Genomic DNA, 20,821 nt, shown 5'->3' with positions numbered 1-20,821 from the left:
CATTCAGGGTGGGGCTCCTGGGTCGGCCTAATAAAATAAACCGTCTGGAGGGCCTCAGGGGGTGGCTGTGACCCCTCCCCCAGCCCGGTCGGGGTCCGGCCCCACCCGGCCCAGGCTCAAGTCTGCTTGGCCTGCAGCATCTCGATGAGCAGGTTGTTGCGGGGCATCTCGTTGCCCAGGTGCTTGTGGTACAGGTACTCCTTGGCCTGCATGCTCAGCGCCCGCACCTCCACCAAGCACAGCAGCAGCTGCTGGAACTTGTCCCCGCAGTGCGGGTAGTGGCACAGGGTGTAATCGAGCAGGGCGGCGTTGGCCTTCTCCTGAGCGTCCTTCACCAGGCTGTGGTTATTCAGGAACTTCACATCTGCAAGGGAGGGACTCTGTCAGCGCCGCCCACCGTCCCACCGCCGACGGCCACGGTGTCACTGTTGCCCACAGCCCTGTGACTGCCAATGACAGAGGCGCTGCCACCACCAACACACCCGGCCCAGCCGCAGTGTCCTTGTCCCCACCACGGCACCATCACCATCGTCGCCACCGTGGCCATCGTCACCAATACTGACACTTCAGTGCTTTCCCCAAACACAGCCGCTGCTGCCGCCACCCACCGAACCTCAGTCATTCCTGTCACCAGCACTGCCATCGTCACTGTAGTTGGACATTGCCACCTCAGCCGTCACCGACACCAGCGTCCCTGTGGTTATTACAAGCACAGCCCCTGTCATCATCCACCGCCCGACCACAGCCACCTGTCCCCGTCATTGCTGCCATCGTCACTGATGCAGTGCTCACAAGGAAGACGTCCCTCATCCCCAAGACCGCGACCAGCCTCATCAGGTGTATCCCTGGGCATGTTATTTAACCTGTCAAGTTCCTCATCTGGAAGACGGGGAGTGGTGACAATAGTTCCTACTTCACAAGACGATCGGGAGAATTGAGGGCTTTGATACGTGGACGGTGCTCAGCAGAACAGTGTCTGCCTGTCATAAGGCCCAACATGTCAGTCACCAGCATTCTTACCCCAGCTCTCACCGCGGCCGCGATCAACACCACCCCCGTCCCCGTGGTCCAAGCCGCCCTGTCGCCACCAGCCCCAGGCTGGTCACCACCAGCGTCACCGCCCGGCCACAGTCATCACCGTCCTCACCACTAGGGAGGCGCAGTGTGAGCGGAAGGGTCCCATCTCACAGCTGCAAGGCATGTGCACTGCTGGCCTCGTTCTAGGGAGTGACAGGGACACCTTGGGTCTCCCCGCTGACCAATTAAGAGGCTCCAGTACCACAAGGAGATTCTCCCCTGGGGCCACAGGGCCATGCATGTTCACAGTAGCAGTGTTCATGGTGACGGGGAGGTGGCCTTGGTGGCCGTGTGGTGGCTGCACCCCCAGAGAGTCCTCTAAACGGTAGTAATGGAGCAGACGTTAACATAGAGAAAATGCATACATCTTTAAAAGCTGGAGGCTGAGTGGGAAAAAAAACAAAACAGGTAGATTCAGAATGAGGTCTATAGGGCGAAGATCTCTACATAAATTTAAAAAGCCATACACAAAGCAGGCGCATTGTGTAAGAGCAGGGACAGACAAGAGGACCTGCATTACATAGGAAGGAGCGGCTGTCCGTGGGAGGGAGCGGAGCGCGGCTGGCTCTGCATGGACCCGCGAGCCTCCGCACCGCGGACAGGCGTGTGATCAGTGCAGCCCCGCACCCAAGGTCCAGGAAAGAGACAAGAAAATAAAATGTCTTTGGAGTGGGACGGATGGGGGTTCAAATCCCAGCCCCACTATGTAGGAGCAGTGGCCTGTGCCCTGCCCCTTCTGACCTGAAAGGCCCTCTTCCTCTAAGAAAGGGGCCACGCCTGCCTTGCAGGGGCAAGAGTGTGGGTGCAGAGGCCTGCACAGGTGCCTGGCCCCCCACCAGGGCCATTTTCTTGTCATCAGAGTCCTCCTTCCTCTCCCTTGCAGCATCTGTAGCTGGCGCCCTGCCTGGAGACTAGGGGTCAGCAGGGGTCCACAGGATCGGTTGCCCACCCCCAAATCCTAGCTGGGACTTGTGGGGGAGGTGGCATCCAGAGGCTCAGAAAATGGCCGTGCGCCCGTCCACTCCCCCTCGCGCCCCCCTCGTCCCCGGCCCTGCTGCTGCGGGGGAGCTGGGAGCCCAGCGTGCACAGCCCTTGGCGCTTCTAATCTCTCTTAACACCCAGTGCGCCCGGATTGCCGCATGCCCCTGGCAACCCTGATCCCCAGCCGCCCCCAGAGCGCCCGCCGAGGCCTGTGTTGTCCAAAGTCGGATTTAGGGAAACCCGAGCTGGGCCCAGGACGTATGGCAGGACCTGGCCCCAGCCTCCGCCCCCGCTCTCACCCCCCTCACCCCCTTCTTAGTAAGTAAGCCAGGGTCATTTTCTTCCTGGCCTTGCCAGCACCACCATTAGCCCCTAAGTCACCTTTGTGCCATGAAAGAAGTCCCCCCCTTCTCCACAGAAAGCATGGCGAGGGGCGTACAAGCTGGGTTTCAGCCCCTTCTCGTCCCCTGTCCCCTGCCTAGGGGCCCTGTGCAGCGAACAATCTGCCCAAACGTGCAGAGCAGCCCTGCCCTTAGGCTGGCCCGCTCCAGCCACACCCAAAGGTCATGGGGAGCTCCCCCACCTAGTTCCATCCCTATTGCAACCTCTTTCCGTCTTCATGCTATTCCCTCTCCTTCACCCCCCTCCACCCCTGAGGCTGGGCAACTCTCCTGACATTGTCTTCTGACAATTCACAATAGGAGGCTGGGGGTCCGGAGAAGGGTAGAGACCAGCTCAAGGCCGCCCAGCAGTAAAGGGGCCCAGAGGAAATAGCTGGGGGAGAGGGGAAGACTGGCCAGGATGCTGCAGTAGAGGCAGGAGGGGGAGGCGGCAGGAGGACCAGAGCCTTGGCTTTACCAGGATTTACTGTTCTCAGCAGCACCAGACCAGCAACAGCAGGGCAGAGTGCAGGGGCCGGGGGCAGGGCAGGCACAGCTTTCAGGGACAGCACCCCCTGCCCCCCCGCAGCAGTTCTATGGGTCCCGCAGCTCTCTGCAGACTGGAGGTGCCCACTGTGCCCCGCGAGGTGGACCCCAGGGCTGAGAGGGGCGCACAGTCACTAACTGAGCCCCAGCAACTATAGTGTAAGTGGACCCGGTTTCCTGGGCTCCCGGCACACGCCCTGCTCCCAGCTCGGTTAATCCCCGCAGATGCCCAGGCAGGCAGGAAAGGGTGCCCCCGGCCCGCCCCCCGCCCCCGGTGCAGGGACAGCGGGGAGTGCCTGGAACACACAGTAGGTGCCTGGGTCCTGATTCAAACCCAGGCCTCTCTGGCTGCAAAGTGCTGTGAGCGAGCAGGGGTGGGGTCAAGCTTGGACAGGGGTTCCCGGAAGACTGGACATGGTAACTTTACGTTTCATCCAATGTGGGGGTCCCATCCAAGGGCCCTGCCCTGGAGCCCTAGGTTTCCCCAGAGAGTTTACTCTAGGATCCAGATTCAACTTTGTTGTTCTCGCCTTGGAGGAGACCACGGTCAAATCCCACCCCTTCTCCCAGTGTTCCAACGCCCCTGTCTAAAGGGACTATGTGAAGACTGTGGGAGAGCAGAAGTGACAGCACCAACGTCCCACAGAACAACACGCCCTTCACCCACTGGATGCAGAGCAGGGCTCACACAGACCTGGAGACCCTCCCTTCCTGTGTCAGGGGTTCAATTCCCAGCTCCACCACCAGCTGGGCGACCTCAGGCAAGTCCCTTCCCCTCTCAGAGCCTCGGTTTCCTGTGAGCTACGAAACGGGGAGAGATTAATGTCTGCCTGAAAAGACACCCAAGAGCTGGACCTAATCTGTGTGCCAGGCCTGGGGTCCTGAGCTGTCGCAGCGTAGCCGTGGGCACCTTCCAGAAAAGCCTGTCTGCACCTCCAAGCCTGCTCAGCTCCCAGCAATCCTGGTGGTGGGGAGGTGGGGGGGCCGGGAAGCTGGCACCCCCGCCTCAGAGAGCAGCCCGCTAGCTCTGCGGAGCTGGGGGCCCCCAGGTTCTCAGAAAAGCCCCCTTTTCACGGTTTAATTGAATATTTGAATAATCCTTTCATTCCAGCGAGGCATAAAGAATGTTGTCCCAATAGCGGTGACTCAGGCAGGCGCCCCCGCGCACAATGGCCCCTCGAGTGGGGCTGCTATTCAGGCTGCCTTTTGTTGGCGCGGAGCAGTGGGTAAATTGCAAACGCTTAAGGGAATGCTGCTGCCGCCGCCTCAATGGGAGTCAGGAAATCGAATGTTAGGTCGATCCATTAAGCTTCGATTAAGTCCTCTGCGGAACAATGCCAGCCGAGCCCATCTTCATAAACACCGTGATTGCCAGGAGAGAGGCACTAATTTTAATTAAACCTCCTTACCTGCCTCCTCGCCTGCCTGAGTCGGCTATTTAGACGCCAAATGGCACCCTTCTGTGGAGGCAGGCGAGAAGGAGACGCTGAGTGGGCTGGAGGGCAGTGGGGTGGGGTGGGGTGGGCGGGGTGGGGGGGACAGTCATCTCATGCGTTCAGGACGCCCAGCCCAGGGAGGCGCTGCCACAAGGGTGACGCCCCAAACATGCCAACCAGAGGTCTATAAGCAAGTGGCTGTCCCTCTCTGGGCCCCAGTTCCCTTGGGGACCCAGGTCTGGCGGTCATGGGAGGAGTCCCCTCCCACTTTCCAGACTCTAGGCAAATCTCCCCCCTCCTCATGCCCAAATTTCTCCACCCCACCCGGAGCGAGGGTCTTGCCTCCCGTCGGGCACTGGGCCGCCCCGCCACCCTTTCCCGGGCCGCAGTGGGAAGCCCCTCGCTAAAATGCAAATTCGGTCACGTTACTCCCTGCTGAAGATCCTTCCCAAGGAAAGGGTCAAGGTACTTGGCCTGGCATTCAAGGCCTTGCACGTGGCTCAGGTGGCCTCCTCTCTCGCTGCTCTCTGTGCGCTCAGGCAGGCCCAGGGCCCGGGCCTTCTCCTCGCATAGCCTGGCCTCCCTAGAGTTTCTGGCCGGATGGGCGGGCTGCTGCCCCCCAGCCACCTCAGCCCCCAAAGCCAGGCAACAAGCCTGTGTGTCTGCACAGAGCACGCAATAAAGATGGAGACTGACTCGCTCGTTCATTCACTCCACGCATTCACTTGTTCATTTGCTCATTTAACTTAGTAACAGTGGTTATGATGAAGGCAGTACTGGCACTCATTCTGAGGGAATTCTCTCAAGTCCTCATAGCACATGAAGGCTTTACTATGACGGTCATTTCACAGATGGAGCAATAGGGGCCCAGAGAGGGGAGTGACTTGCTCAAGGGCACACAGCCAGAGAATCAGGATTTACAATCCGGGCGGTCCGCACCTAGCCCCCATTCCTACTCACTACCCACCCTGTCTGACATGGGGCGCACACACAGGCACACACGCAGCCACTCTTACTCCTCTGTCCTACCCCTCCAGCCCGTTCCCACCAAGCACTGCAGACGCCAGGGCTCTCAGGCCCCAGATTCCTCCTCTGGAAAACTGGAGGAAGGCTAGCATGGCGGGGGGCACTCTCGGTCATGAGCATGGCCCCGTGCCTGGACCCGGGAAGAGGGCTGGGTTCAGCTGTGCTGTCCTCTAAAGACCTAGGACGAGTCCTAGATTGAACGCCAGCCGGAGGCCAGGCTGTGCCAGGCCTGGCATTCCCTGGTGCCTGAGGACTTGGTGGGAAGAGGCACTGGGGGCCGCAGGGCGTGTGCCTTGGGCCCTGGGTGGTCTGCAAAGCCAAGACCTCTTCCCCGTTCTTCAGGCGGGGCCCCAGGATAGGTGGAGCCCTGGACCAGGGGATGGGTGGCCCTCCCTCCACCCCCCCCCCAGGACCCCTCTGGTGGCCTCTTGATGGTGGTCAGGTCACCTCACAAACCACCCAGACCGCCGCAGAGCCCGCCCTCCAACGCTATGGGTCCCAAGCACCGCCCGTCAGTCCAAAGCCCGCATCTCCCCTCTCCTGTCACTCCCCAGTCACACTCAGGGTCTCCATAGCGTGACACATCAAAACCACAAGCCTGTGAAAGTTCACAGTCTGCGCTTGTGCGAAAACAAAGACAGAAACATGAAGGCACCTATACCCACCAAACTCCAGGAATCCCCACGTCCCCCACTGTGGCCGTCCATGGCTTCCCAGAGCCGGCAACTCTCAGACGAGGCTGAGAAGAGGGGACTACGGGAGGCAGAGGGAGCAGGGGACGTCCCCACCGCGCCCCTGCCCCCCCTCCCCCAGAGCCCGCCTGGCTGGAGCTCTGGAGTCTCCTCCAAGGGCCTCAGGTCATGGCTCCTTACCGGCTGCCTAAGATTCATCCCCTAACCCCACCACGGTTGTCTCTGGCAAATTCTGCAGCCCTCCGGCGACCAGCCTGTTGGGTCAGAAGACCCAGCCCAGGCACCCAGCCCCATGCCTGCACCCCATCAATGCTTCACAATCGCCCCTTCCCAGCCCACTTCCTCCTCTCTGCTTCCCCAACACCCCGCTCCTGGGCAGACACACCCTTGCCGGACTGTGGCTATGACGTCATCTGCCACAGACGAAGTCTCAAATCCTGCCCCCTCCCCACATGACAAGGCACTCATGCCCCTGTTCCAACCTCCCACCCCACCTACACCTCTGCTAAAACATTTACCTCCCCCCCAGCAAACTCCTGCTCATCCTACAAGACCCTGAGTTGCCCCTCTTCCAGGAAGCCCACCAAGCAGTCCTTGCTCCCCAGCCCGTGTTCCCCATCTCTGTCCCAGCCCTGTTGGCACTGGCTGGATGCCTCTCCCAGACTGGGAGCCACCCGAGAGCAAGGCACACCTCTGTGCTCCCAGCGTCACTGGGCACAGGGAGGATGTTGGACAGAGATGGCTCACAGGATGAGGGAGGACGGAAGGAGGATATCTGTGTCACTAAAAACTCCACTAGTTGATATATTTTACAGCCATCGTATCCTCATCGTCTCCCTCCTCAAGTGAAGGGCAGCTCCTCGAAGGCAGGGATTTGGGTCTTTTTTTGTTCCTTCGGTATCCCTGGGGACTTGCCCAGGGCAGCTGTTCGGCTAATGTTTGTGGCATGAGTGAGGGAGTGAGCAAATGGGCAAAGGCGTCTGGGCCCACAGAGCTCATAGCCAGAATCTGAACCTCCCCGCCATCTGCCCAGGGCAGGGAAGTAAGAAAAACAGGGATCCTAGGAGAAGGCCAAGGAAGAGACACTCCCGAACTCACACAGGCCTTTTCTGGGGGTGGCATGGGCACCTCTCTCGGGTGTTCAGCCAGGAATTTACCAACTTCTCAGAAGGGGTCCTCGTTCCATAAAGGGCAAGACTTAGGCCTTATCTTGGCCCTCTGGACTTTCAAACGAAGGAACTGAGGCCCAGAGGGGAAGCAGCCCCCATTGTAACAGCCAGGTCCCCTCACTAAAAGCCCCCGGCGCATAGCCCCTCGTGGGGTCTCAGTGCCAGCTCAGCCATCGCCCCGTCGCCTGTCACTCACCGAGGCTGAAGAGGATGAGGAACTTGAGACAGACGAACTCCTGGCGGTCCAGCTGCAGCGCGTGCATCTGCAGGGCGAGCTCCTGCGCTCGCAGCACCAGGCTGTGCAGCAGGGAGCCAGCCTGCGCCGCCACCGTGCTCAGCTCCACCTGGGCGGGCAGACGGGGTCAGCCGTGAGGTTGAGCTTGGCGGGGGCGGTGCCTCCCCAGGCCCAAGAGCCCTCCCAGACGCTACGCCAGGGCCCCGGCTTGCCAGCCCCCCTCACAGGGCCCACCCGGGCTGAGGGTCCCTGCAGCGGCAGAGCTGACACGGGGCAGGTGTGTGCAGAGGGAGGCTGAAGGGTCCTTCACATACAAAGACCTGCTGCCAGGCCCAGTGGTACGCGCTGCTTTTGTGTTTGTGCGGCGCCTGAGGCAAACACTGTGTCGGGCTGGGTGTGGGGGCAGGTCTGCCTGGATACACGTGGACGGGGCCACACGGCAGCCTGGGCCCCAGGCATGCGCACGTGGACGTTTGGCTGGGGATGCAGCCACACCTTAGCTCACATTCACGTACACCCACAGGGACGCCCACCAGCTTTGTGAAGTGAACACACACAATGCACACACATACCCTTGTATGGTTGCATTGGGGCAACACAGATGGACACACACCTGCGTGTCTCTGGGTGTTTCCAGACCCGGTGACGGGCAGATCTCAACACCCACACATTTATGTGCCTGGGGACATTTGCACAATAAAATACAGGCAAACACACACACACCATGAGGCTCTTCTCGTGGCCTCAGAGACTTCGACATGCACATCAAGATGGAGCAACACGCACACATTCGGGCGGTCTCAGAGTCGCTCCTTGGGACCAGCATTCCCCTGGCCCTGGATGGCCTGAGACACCCAGGGAGGAACTGAGGATGAGGACAGAAGGACAGAGGGCTGGGGCGGAGGTAGGGGCGGGGAGAGGGCTTCAGGCTCCCACCCCCACCCTGAGAGGTTGGCAAGCCGGCTCCTCGCTCCCTGTCCCCTGGGAGGATGCTCCACCCTCCGCCAGGCTGGACCCCTCTTCTCCTGCCCCCCTACACCTCCTCCCACCAGCCGGGGGCTCTCCTCCTGGAACGGTGCCCCCGGGCGCCAGCATTCTGAACAGTGGGTGGCTGCCTCACATCCTCACCTCCCTTCAGGCCCCCTCATGTGCCCCACAAACCTGGCCGCATCCTTCCCCACTAGAAGCTGCCCCCTGGCTCCCCGCTCCATTTCCGGAGTGTCTATGCCCCACGCTCCCATCCTAGTGCCCCTGACCCCAGGCTCTAGCGGGGCTCAGAGCCTAACTATGAGCTCTTCGGGGCCCAGACCCCTCCGCTCATTCATTCACTCGCTCGTTCCCTTACTGAGGACGTAGGGCCCCAAGGCTGCACCCAATCCAGCCCCTGCAAGCTCTCCAGCTTTACCTCTTACCTTGCCTCCCACCACAGGGTCCCCCAAACCCACAGTCCAGCACACCAGTGGCTCCTGGTGGCTCAGTTCTAAACCTCCCTCTCTGAGTCTTTTCCTGCGCTCTGCCCTCGGCCCGCGTGGAGGCAGGGAAGCCCCCCAACACCTTTTTACTGCCTGACCAAGACCCCCAATGTGCCACCACTGCCTCCTCCAAGAGCCTCCCCAGCCCTCCCAACATCCCTGAGCTGCATCCCTCAGCAGGGCCCCCAGGGGCTGCCTCCTCTCAAGGCCACGGTCAGGGCTGGTCAGAGGGAGCTCAGGCAGGTGGGTAGCCCGTGAACTTGGGCAACGGGCTGATATTCAGAATGCACAGGGCCAGGCCTGGAGAAGCTGGGACCTCTTCTGGCCAGGAATTCTGGGAGTGCACAGTGGGGCTGGGGCAGGGCACAGGGGGTCTGGTCACCTCCTGCCCGATGACCAGCAGGATGCTGTCCTCCTTGCCATGCTGGATCTGGCGGTAGACGTGGTCAAACACCAGCAGCTCGCTCCAGCAGTTCTGCAGCAGCGTCATCTGGTCAGCCACCTGCAAGGAAGTCGCTCGAGGTCCGTGTCCAGCATGGGCCGCCAGGGACCTTCCTCTCACCCCTCCTACTCCCACCTCTCAGTGCCAACTGGGTATGTGACTTGGGCAAGCTGCTTAACCTCCCTGTGCCCAGTCTGCCTATATGTCTACTTCATCGAGGTGTGGCGGGCTCTAGCAAAATAATAAGAGGGACCAGCTTCAGGCCCCAGCTCTGCCTCTTACAAGTCGTGTGACCTTAAGCAAGCTCTGTAACCTCTCGGGGCGTCAGTGTTCTCATCTGTAAAGTGGGCAAAGTATTAGAAGGTGGCCTGGCACACAGCACTCAGCAAATGCTGGACTCCTTCAAATGCAAGGAAAGAGCATCATTAATTTGACCTTGTGCCCATCTGTCCTGTGGTCACATCTCTAGGAGCCCCAGTCACTCCACAGCCCGGCCATGAGGAGGAAATGGACGGGTTTCCCTGGGCCTCGTGCAGAGTCATCAGCCTCAGGACAAGAAAGAAGGGCCCTGGGTCCAGCCCAGGGAAGGATCGGGTGGGTGGCAACAGTCTAATGTCTAAGGCTGGAGCAGAAGAGCGAAAGGAACCAGATTCTGAAGCCTCAGGCTGCAGGTGGGGCACTCAGCACAAGGGCGGGAGCTGCCCTGGGCGTCCTTCAGCACCAGGGAATCAGTGCATTCAGCATGGCAGGCGCAGACACTCCCGATGGTGGGGAGCAACGGCAGCGCCAGGAGGGCCCCGAGGGGCGCCCTGATCTAAGCCCCTATTTTTCAAATGAAGAATCTGCTCCCGGGAGAGGGTAAGGCACCCTCCTCGGATCATAGAGAGGCAGAGCCAGCCCAGGGCCATGGCTGGTGCTCTCAGTCCACCACTCCTCACGGTGACAAATACTGAGCCCTCCTGGATATTCGGACAGCCACCGGGTGCTGTCGGTCATCCCAGGAAGACCCTATACAGACCCTAGTCCCTCCCAGCCTCTGCAACCAGCCACCATCTACCAGCAGGCATCTCCCGGGCACCTTCCCGGGCGAATGCAAATGGGACAGCTAAGTGTCATTGTGCTGCTGCTCCACAGCCCTAAGAGGCTGGTACAGCTGTTATCCCCCCCATGAGAGAGGACACTGGGCCCTCAGATGTCAAGTGCTTGGCCCGGCATCCATCCAGCTTGTATGTGTGCTCTTAGCCGCTGGGTGTGGAATCAGACCCGCCTGGCCACCCCAGGCCTCACGGCCCGCTCTTCACCTCCCCCAGGGGGCCCTCGCCAGTCCTGCCCCCCTTCTGGGTACCCTCACCATCCTCTGGATGTGGCACCTGCAACATCTGATGGCACTCAGTCAAGCCTCTGTTTTCTCCAGCGTCTGTGGGGTCCGGGAAGGCAGGACTGGGAGGGGTCAGTGAGCAGAGGATGGACAAGCCTGCGCTCCCCAAGACAAGCACAGAGAGCAGCCAGGGGCCACCCCAACCCAGAGGCCAGAAGGGTCCAGGCAACCGCTGGTCTGAGCGGAATGGCCCAGGCCTGACGAGCAGCGAGTAGCGTTCTCTACTGTGGGGTCAAAACCTCTGCCCCTCTCCGATGCCCTCTTCTCCTGTCTCGGGCAGACGGAGGGTGAGAAAACGTGGACAAAGAGCAAAGCGAGCAGCCGGACACGTAGTCAGGCTTCCTCCGAGCCTCTCCTGCCCGCCCCTCCCCCAGCCCACGCAACTGAGGACTGGAGGGAAGACCAGGCTCTATGCCGCCTGAGCCCCCAGCCTCCCGTCCTCCCTTCCTCACCCTGGTCAAGAGCCCAACCCCCTCCCTCCTCTCGGGCAGAAAGCCCTTCCTGGGGCCCCATGACTGTCAGAACAGGAACGCAGCCATGGGGACCCCAGGCTCAGCCGCTGCTGGCCCGGCCCGCAGGGGCCAGGAGAGGCTGAGGCCCGGGCCAGGGTGAACCACAAAGACGCCTCTCCTTATGCCACCTTATCTGTCCTCCGGAAGTGGCCAGTCCCCAGCGGGCTGGCAGGAAGCCTCCCAGGACAGTCTGCAGGGCGGGAGGCAAGGCTCAGAGAGTGCCTATGACCAGGCCCGATCCCAGCCTGGCTGGGACTCCTCACCCCTGCCCTATCGCCCTTCTGCCCATATTCCAGATAAGGACACAGAGGCTCTGCCCCGATGTGCCCCCAGTCAGGCTGGTCTGGGGGCAGGGCCTGGGAACAGCCTGAGGCCCCGCCCATGAGTCACAATGGCCCGCTTTGGGTGTCGAGTTGGAGGCAGAGGAGAAGGGAGGGTGTGCAGGGGACCCTCGGGAGCAGACATCCCTGTGCCTGGATTGAAGGAACAGGGGGGTGGGGAGAGGGAAGAGTGGGAGATAAGGGGGAGAATTAGGAGATAAGCAGGCTGAGCCTCGGGCAGAAAGCAGAAGGGGTCACAGTGACCCGGCTGGCCAAGCCCAGGAGCAGACTCTGTACCCAGACCTCAGGCCCCCACAGTGGGGGTGGCCTTGCCCAGCGGGGCTGATAGGGGCAAGACGGTGGGGAGCTTTGGCGCCCAGTGCCCTGCATGCGGTTTCCAACTGGGCCACACGCCCTTCGCTGCCCTAACTTCCTGCTCCGGGAGATGGGAAAGATAAATCCCTTTTGGTTAGAGAAAACGCGTGGACGCAGGGGTGCTGTTGACTATGGCAGGATCTCCTGGGGACCGTGCCCCGGCCCGGGTGCCCGCCGCCCCAGCCAAGCAATCTGTCCTGCCAGACTTTCCACTCGCTCTTCCCCTAGGTGGACAGATGGACACATAAAGACACCAAACTCCAAACACTCCCCCCACACAGGAGCGCGCGCGCACACACACTTCTTTTTTTATTTAAAAGAAAACCAGAGGGCCATAGACGCCAGCCTCTCTCCATAGAAAAGCAGGTGGCTAAGAGGCTCACTTAACCAGAGAGGGCTGGTTTTCACCTTCCGTAAGTTTCTCCCTAAGCGAAAGGTTGCTGCTCTCCCCAGCCCTCGCTGCCGTCCTGGGAACAAGGACATTCGCCTGCGGGCCCGGGGGTCCCTCTTCAGCCTGGCCTGTCTGCCCAGCCCACCAGCCTCCCATCCGTCCTGCTGTCTGCCACAAATCTTCCTGGAGCCTTGACACTTTGCAGCCTGCCTCGGAGATGGGGTATTTATGGGTGCAGAGCTGACCTCCCTCCCAGCAGGCCCCCCTTCGGAGCCCCCGGGTTCGGGGCAGTCTGGCAGCCGAAGGCCGGCGGGCCCTGTAACTCTCCAGCGGCTGACACGCCGCAGGCTGGCCGCGCACTCTCCCCGCCCCGTCGTCGGCAGGCCCCGCCGTTTGTCAGCCCAGGACTGACAGAGTTACGGCTGCTTAAATGAAACCATATATCTGAGCAGTTAAATCTGTTGCCAATCAGGGCGTCGGAGCTGGACGTCGGGGACGAAGAGATGTCAAGATGGGTCATTAGGCGCTCTTGGCCCTCGCCTCCCTCCCCGATTCCTATCTTTCGTCCTCCCAGCCTGTCCGTCACAGAACAGCCCGGACTTGCTGGCAGCCTGGGCCTACACACTGCCCCCCCCCCCCCCCCCCCGCACCGAGCAGCAGGTACAGGTGGGTTCCGCTGCCTGACAGGTAGGAAGTTGCTTTATATACTCAGGGCCACATGGGCCTCGTTTCTCCCAGAGCCCTGTGTTTTCTTGCTCTTTCCAGCCAGGCCTGTGCGCCGCCTGCAGGGCCAGGTTAAATCACAGAGCGGCAGAGAAGCAGAAAGGAAGGGAGGTGCTGCTCCCCGGACTAAATCCTTCACCCCCCGCCCCCACCCCCGGTTCGCTCAGTCCTTACCACAGCTAAATGAGGGGCATCAGTTCAACTCCCGTCATTTAATAGGGAAGGAAAAAGGGGCCCAGAGGAGTAAAGTGACTCGTCCAAAGTCCCGCGCCTGGAGGTGGCAGAGCTGGAACACAGTCCTATCTGATTCTGGTCTTTGCTATCAACTCCGGTGCCACTGTCCGGTCTGATATGCCATGAAGTGTGAGATGGAAAAATGGAGGCAGAGAGACAACAAAGCAGGGAGACAGGATGGAGGAGGAGAACCCCCGAAGAGCATCTGGAGCCCCCACATCCAGGCTCCAGGCATGCCCCACAGCTCGGCAAGGCCCCCAGCCTTGCGCTGGGCATCAAGACAGCAGCTTCGCGGGGCACTGGGGGGGCCTCTGGGATGAGGGTGCAGGGAGCCAGCCAGCCCTGGTCGGCTGTCCATCACCCATTGCCAAAGGACCCCCTCCCGGTCCAGCTCTGTTCTGCTCCTGCCACCTCTCCGGCCCTGGAGGGCCACCGGGAGCGCCCTGACACATGGTGCCTTTCTGCACTTCTGGGCCTTCGCTGGTGCTCTTCCCACTTCCTGAAAGGCCTTAGCCTTCTCAGGCTGTTTTCTAGAAAGGCACGGATCAAAGAAACCCTCCCTAACTTCCTTAGACAGGGCCACTTACTCTCCCTCTGGGCTTGCTCGGCCTCTGCCCATTGCTCTCAGAGCCCAGGCACCCACGTTGGCATTGTCTGTGTGCCTGTCTGTCTCCTCCTCTAGCTTGGCAGCCTCCTGGGTCCAATCCATTTCAATGTCCCCAGCGTTCAGCCCATGGACCACCTGACTTTAGAGCTAGGGAGCCCCTGTTGTGGTCTGCTGAAGTGTGTCCTGCCTGGGGGTGGGGGATGGATGGGCGGCCAGAAGGGAGAACAGGTCACTCAGCACCCCTGCCACTTCCCTGCCTCCCCACCTGTGGGAGGTGGACCGGTGGCAAAGAGGTTCCTTATGGCCGGTGAGAGGCCCTCTAAGGGCTGGGCTGGTACTTATCTGCAAGGCGGTGACCATGGTTCATATTCCTGGGCTCAATTCAGAAACTCTGGGAAGGGGAAGCAGGAAGGTTTGGACCACAGAGAAACCAGAAGCAGGAAAAAACACTCAGCAAAGCTTGGACAAAAGCCCTTCCCATCCTGCGTGAAAAACCCCGAGAGACGAGGAAGGCGGCCAGAGGAAGTGCCCTGCCCCTGGATCCAGGGTTCTGGGAGGCCGGGAATGCTCTACTCCTCCTCCCCTCTGCACAGGGCATCACGGGAAGCCTGGCGACCAACTCAGTGGTGCTGGGATCCTCATCCCCACCAGAGCCTCCAGCCATGCGTAGAAGGCAGATGGGATTGTTCAAGGCCCTGTCTCTTGTCCATCCATGAAGGCAGCCCCGAGCGGAGTCAGGGGTGAAAAGACCCACTCCATGACACTTGGCGTACCCTCAGGCCTCAGCCATATACACCCCCCCCCCCCCCACAACAGAACCAGGAGCCGTGCCGATTCTTGACTCCCAGATGAACCCAGGCCTCCGGCTCCACGATGCCTCAAGGGCTCAGTGTCCACCCCCGCCATATTCTCCCCTGTGCCCAACCCAGCAGGCAGTGCCCCGGGCCCATCCGGCCACCTGCCCCTGGAGGAAGCCCAGGCCCAAGTGGCGTCAGCACTGACAATGCTGCTCAAGGCTGCAGTGGCCCCCGCAGGGAGGGCAACAGGTCCTGCTGTTTACACCCAGCTCTGGAACAGCCAGGGGGCCGGCCTGGGAAAGGCAAGCATCGATGGGCCCAGGCCAGGGAGGCTGTGCCCCAGCGGCGGGGCCTTGGAGTGCCTCTTGGGGGAGCAGATCACCTGACCACAGGGAGCCGAGGTACTAGAAGGGGAGCTGCCAGGCCGTGAGTCCTTCAAATCACTATGCAGGTTGATTGGAAAGTTCCTCCTGGCCTGGCTTCAGTTTTGCCTGCTGCTTAACTGCAGGCCCAGGAGCCCAGGGGGAAGGCCTTGCAGTAGAGGAAGCACACCTCCTCGGGCACAGCGGTGGCAGGCCCTGCAATTCCCACCTGCGTTTCCCTCTCACTCCCCACACACACAGACACGCAGACATGCACGCTTACACCTGGGACCAGCCATCACGCACAAGAGAGTCAGACAGACTAAGATCCTTCACCTTAGCTGGGAAGACCCATAAACATTCCACACTCAGACACTATGACTCCCGTCTACGACATTTGAGGCTGGCAGGAACTGGCGGCTTCTCCAAATGGAATGACAGGGTGGGCTGGACCCTTTTCCTGACATTGGGCTGGGGAAGCCAGAGCCAGTCTCCCAAGGGCTCAGCTAGTCCTTTGGGAGCCTTGGGTCTCAGAGGGAGAGGGGTAAGTGCCTATAGAGGCCCTAAGAGAAACAGAGACAGAAAGGGCCAGAGAAACACAGAGAAGCAGAGAGATAGCACAGCAGGGAGAGGGAGCAAGAGAAAGAGAGAAAAGAGGCAGAGGCTGTGAGAGATAGAGACTCAAGAAACAGAGGAGGAAGGGGTTGGGGGATGAGCAGGGAAGTAAGGACGGCTGCGGTGGACCCGGAACGGTCTCCCTGTGGCCAGGCAGTGCCTACAGCCCGTGGGCAGGCTGGCCCCATGCAAGGAGTGACTGAGACTGAGGCTTGGGCAGCCAAGAGGACGCCCCAGATCCAGCACCCAGACAGGCAGGCGGAGGGACTCACCTCCAGCTCCTTGAAGACCATGCACCTACGTGCCCAGTCCACGATGGAGATGAAGGTCTGGTCTGCCATCCTGCACAGGAGGCTGAAGGGAGCGGGCTGGTCGGAGCGGCCTTTGGCGGGTTCCTGCAGGCAGCCCAGGATGCGCGCCCGCACCTGGTCCTCGTCTGGCTCCAGCTGCAGTAGCTGCAGGATGAGCTCGGGCACGCCAGGCCCTCCAGAGAAGGGTTCTGGGTAGCCGTAGGGCGGCCCAGGCTGTGGTGGGCTGGCGTAGGGTTCTGGGTACTCAGACTTGATGGCCCGGCCAGGGAAGGTAGGATAGAGGTAGCCGGCCAGGGGCCCGTGGGCACCAGGCATGGCCATGGGCAGTGCTGGGGCCCCAAAGTCGCCCAGTGGCCCAGCAGGTGGACCAGAGGCCAGGCCCTTGGGCTCTGGCGCATGCAGACCAGGGGTTAGCATGTAGTCCGGCGGGGGAGGCGGTGGGGGGGGAACCCCCACAGGGGGGCCTGTCTCCATCTTGAAGCCATTGGCTCGAATCTGTGCCTTCTTCTGCTGCTTCAGGGCCCGGTCCCGCTTGTACATGGGCCCAAACTTGTTCCGGCCACCACGCATGCGGTCAGCACGTACAGCTGTGGGCGTAGGTGAGGGTCAGGCTCACCCCTCCAAGCCACACTGCAGCCACCTCACCCACAGATCTTCCCCAAGCTGATCTTCCTGTGCCACTCCCCAGCTCAGTACCCCTGTATGGCTGCCTGCAGGTAAAGCCAGTCACTTTAGCGTGGCACTCAAGGCCTTTCCAGGTTGTTACTCACGAAACCCTGTGTTCCCCCTACTCCACCTTACTCATCTCTCTGCTCCTCAACCTGGCGCCCCCTCCACCCTCCCTTTAATATTCCCTTTGCCTCAAACCCCTTCCTTCTCTTCTGCCTGATGAACACCCAGCCCTTAGATCACACCATCTCCATGAAGTATTCCTGGGTTCACCCAGGCAGAAGCCACTGTCCCAGCCCCAGAGGCCCTGCCTCTGGTCCACCCTCATCCTGCTGAGTGACATCATGCTATGTGACCCAGGCTGAGAGCTCCTGCGGACTTGGTAGTGGGTTCAGGTGCCCGGCCCAGGGCCTGGCAAGGAGACAGTGACAGGAAGCAGACCCTGGACAACGTGGTTTGTAGCTGGGTCCCAGTATCTGGCTGCTGACTGACCAGTTGACTCTGGCAAACCCGTGTTGCAGAATGACTCCTATTTAAGGCTGGCTCAGGCTCTGTGCTGGGGGAAAAGACCTCCCTGCCTGACCAGTTCCCTCTGCCTCACGAAGAATATGTCACTAGCCAGACCCAAATGTTGCATCTCTGTACCTATAGTATGGCCCCGGCCGCTGCGCAGACTGGGAGCCCAGCCTGGGCTCTGGGAGAAGGGAGAGAGCGGCGCCCAGTAAGGGACAGGGCCTGGGGGCTGCCCAGCCAACCTTCCTGCCATGGGCGTGGGCAGCTCTGCTCCCAGACACTAGGCACCCCCAGAGGTTTCTGCCTCTCACAACAACCAGCTCTGCTCCCGCTCAGGACCTGGATCTGGGGACATGGGATCTGGGGACAGGGCAGGAGAGGAGACCTCCCCTCAGGCGTCCTTCCTCTAGGTGGCAGGACTGTGGTCTGCAGCTCTGAGTCACTAAGGGTCTTCTCTGTTTTTAAAAACCTTGAGCCAACAGCTGCCTGCTCCCACACAGCCCAGCCGGGGCGGGCAGAGTGGGAGCCTGCGACTGCCCGCCCTCAAAGAGGCTGAGTCCTTCCAGCTGAAACGTCTTTGCCCCCGATCTGGACTGAGAGCTGGGGGGTGGGGTGGGGGTGGGGAGGCAAGGATGGGCCTGGGTCCTCTGGGGGCGATGGTTCCCCACTCCCCAGCTCTCTCAGGATCTGGCTAAAAACGCAGTGGGAAGGAATCTCACCCGCCCAGTGAATGAACTGAGTGAATCCTTTGGGTGGATGGAGAGATGAACAGGCAGGGAGGCTGGATGAGCGAGGGCTGCACCGAGATGGCAGGCAGATAACAACGTAAAGGATGATGATGATGATGATGATGATGATGATAGCAGCTAACCTGTTGAGCACTGGCCGCGTGCCAGGCCCAGTACTAGGAGCTATTCACACAATTCTCTCACACTAATTCGATGAGGAAGGTACTGCTTTACGCCCATTTTGTAGTGGGGGGAATCTGCAGCTCAGAGAGGTTAAGGAACCTGCCTGATCTCACCCAGCCTGTAAGTGAAGGCATTAGGACTTGAACTCCAGCAAGGGCCCCAAAAGCCCTGTCTCTGGCTGGTGCTGGGTGGCAGTGCGGATGTTGCAGAACTTTCCACAGAGCGCTGAGCTCTGCGGGGGGCCCTGCCCTGTGCTCCTCAGCCCTGCGGGGGCTGGGGGAAGGCTCCTCTCCCTGAAGTTCACACTCAGATACTTCTCAACTCAGCTCTGGCTGCGCCTGCATACATCCCTGCCCGGACCAGGGCGAGGCCAGTTCTTACCCCTTCCTCCGAGGAGATCGGCTCTACTGTCGCAGGAAGGGCCCCAAGTCGCCCAGCCCGAGAATCTTTAAGGAGGCCAGCGGCGCCCTCCCCGCACCCCTTCTTCCATCCCCCAGACCCGCTCGGCCCGAGGGCAAGGGTCAGGGGCCGGCGGCGCGGCGCGCACCTTCCAGGCGCATCCCCACGGTCAGGCACTTCTGGAAGCGGCAGAAGGGACAGCGCTTGCGCTGCGTCTTGTCGATCTTGCAGCTCTGGCTCTCGGTGCACGTGTAGTGCTTGTTGTTTTGCACCGTGCGCTTGAAGAAGCCCTGGGGGAGAGGGCAGTGAGCGCAGGACGCTGCCCGGGCCCCCTCTACCTCCCAGCGGAGCTTCGCCCCGCATCCCCGCGCTCTCGGGCCCGCCGCGCGCGTCCCCTGCCCGCAGCCACCCCGCTCACCTTGCAGCTCTCGCATGTGAGCAGCCCGTAGTGGTAGCCTGACACCTTGTCCCCACACACAGGGCACAGCTCGTCCAGGTCCTCGTCGTACGAATAGTCCATGCCCGCGGCGTCCGCCTGAGGAGGGGGAGGGGGTCAGCGCAGGCGGGACGGCAACTGGCAACGCGGCAGACCTGGGCCGCGGGGGTCCTGCACCCCGCGGCCGCGCCCCCACGGCACACCCCTCGAGTCCGGCCCCTGTCCCCCAGGGCAGCGCCCGGGGCAAGGCCGCGGGAGGCGGGCCCCCCGTTCGAGCGCCCTGCGCTGTCCGCGCCGGGCTCGCCCGCCGGGCCCCCGCGCCCGCCCCGTGCTCCCCGTCCTTCCCAGGGGCTCCCCCGGCGCTGCCCCGGCCCGGGCCCTGGTATTCGATGCGCTTCGAGCCGGATTCGTTCGTCTGAGAACAAAACCCCGATTTTAAGAAAACGAGATGGGCTGAGCCGCGGGGGCAACGCCAATGAACCCGGGAGGAGCGGGGCCCGAGCGTTCTGGACTCGGGAGGGACAAGGGACACAGAGACAAAGTCTAAGCGAGACAGAGAGATGAGCAGAAATGAGAGCGAGAGGCACGACTGGCGGTGATGCTTAACGGAGAGAGGACCCCGAGCCGACAGACACAAAAATCCGAGTGACAAGACACACGGTGACGCCGAGTCAGAGAAAACCTGGGGCGACGAGAAAGACGGAGAGAAAGACAGAGAAATAGAGGCAGAGAACGAAAAAGAGAGGAAGATCAGGGACACGGGAGGCAGAGGCCAAAAGAGAAAACCTGAGAGAGACGGACGCAGCGCCGGAGACACCGTGGTCGCCGAGACGGACCGCGACCGCGAGGGACAAGAGAACCCTGGAGAGGAGGCGCCCAGCCAGGGGGTCGGGACGCGAAGCTGCACGGAAACGGCCCGCCGGGGGCCTGAGCTCCCAGCGGGGCCCCGAGGGGTCGGACCCGCACGGGCGCTTGAGCCGAAGGGGTCGGCAAACGACGGTGCCGGGACAGAGGGCCCAAAGGCGGGGAGAGACAAAGCCCGAGGCAGTGGCGGCGACGGGAGGCGCAGCCGGTGCCACGGAGCCCGAGACGTCGGGCGGACAGACGCAGAGAGGGCGCCGTGGAGACGGCGGGCGCGGGGGAGGGATCGCGAGCCGGGAGGCAAGCGCAGGGACCTCGGGCGGAGACCCCGCGGGCTCCGGGGGCCCGAGCTCGAGGCGAGGGAGAGACCTCGGGCGGAGGGTCGAAGTCCCCAGGAGCGAAGCGCGCAGAGCCCGGGCCCGGAAGCGAGAAGGGGCGCGACGGCGGCCGCGGCCCCGGAGGCGCCCACCTGGAGGCTTTTGCGAGCAGCAGCGTCCGCGTCCCACCCGCGCGGAGCCCCGCACCTCCTGGCCGCGCCGCCGCCGCCGGCGATGAGCCGCACCCGGGCGCAGCGCCGCCCGCCCGCGATGACGGCCGCTCGGGGCTTGGGCGCTCCCCCCCACCACCCGCGCCTCCCCGCCCCCGCCGCCTCCAGGGCCGCTCCACCGCGCACCTGGGACCCGGACCCCTCGGCAGCCAGTGCGCGCCGCGCGAACCCGCCGCGCCCGGCCCGGGGCTGGCCCTTCTATATTGGCGCGTGCGGTATCCGGGGGCGGAGGGCCGGCCCGAGTCCTCCCCACCCCAGGCCGGGCCCGCGCCCTCCCCACCACCTATCCCGGCTCGCGCCTTTACCCCCATCCTCTGCCCCTCCCATCCCCAGCCCGTTCCCCCGGAGCCCGAGCGCCCCGGAATCCAGGCAGGTGCTGGGCGCCTGGGAGCCTCGTGCCAACA

The 20,821-nt window shown here is 62.0% G+C and overlaps 1 protein-coding gene across 1 annotated transcript; it reads right to left on the bottom strand.

Annotated features, from left to right (window-relative positions):
• Positions 1-116: 116 nt before the first annotated feature.
• Positions 117-19,093, bottom strand: NR5A1 (nuclear receptor subfamily 5 group A member 1). Its single transcript, XM_054584883.1, has 6 exons — positions 18,992-19,093; positions 18,722-18,863; positions 16,043-16,668; positions 9,397-9,516; positions 7,504-7,651; positions 117-364 (listed from the first exon to the last, which is right to left on the bottom strand). Exons 1-6 carry the CDS (start codon positions 19,091-19,093, stop codon positions 117-119), a joined length of 1,386 nt encoding a protein of 461 aa, XP_054440858.1.
• Positions 19,094-20,821: the final 1,728 nt, after the last annotated feature.

This window comes from Pteronotus mesoamericanus, unplaced genomic scaffold, assembly GCF_021234165.1.
Source record: "Pteronotus mesoamericanus isolate MK-2021 breed Mesoamerican mustached bat unplaced genomic scaffold, CSHL_Meso_final contig_78, whole genome shotgun sequence".
Taxonomy (NCBI): Eukaryota; Metazoa; Chordata; class Mammalia; order Chiroptera; family Mormoopidae; genus Pteronotus; species Pteronotus mesoamericanus.
Note: the sequence above shows the minus strand (reverse complement) of the source record. Positions and strands in the feature narration are given on the sequence as shown.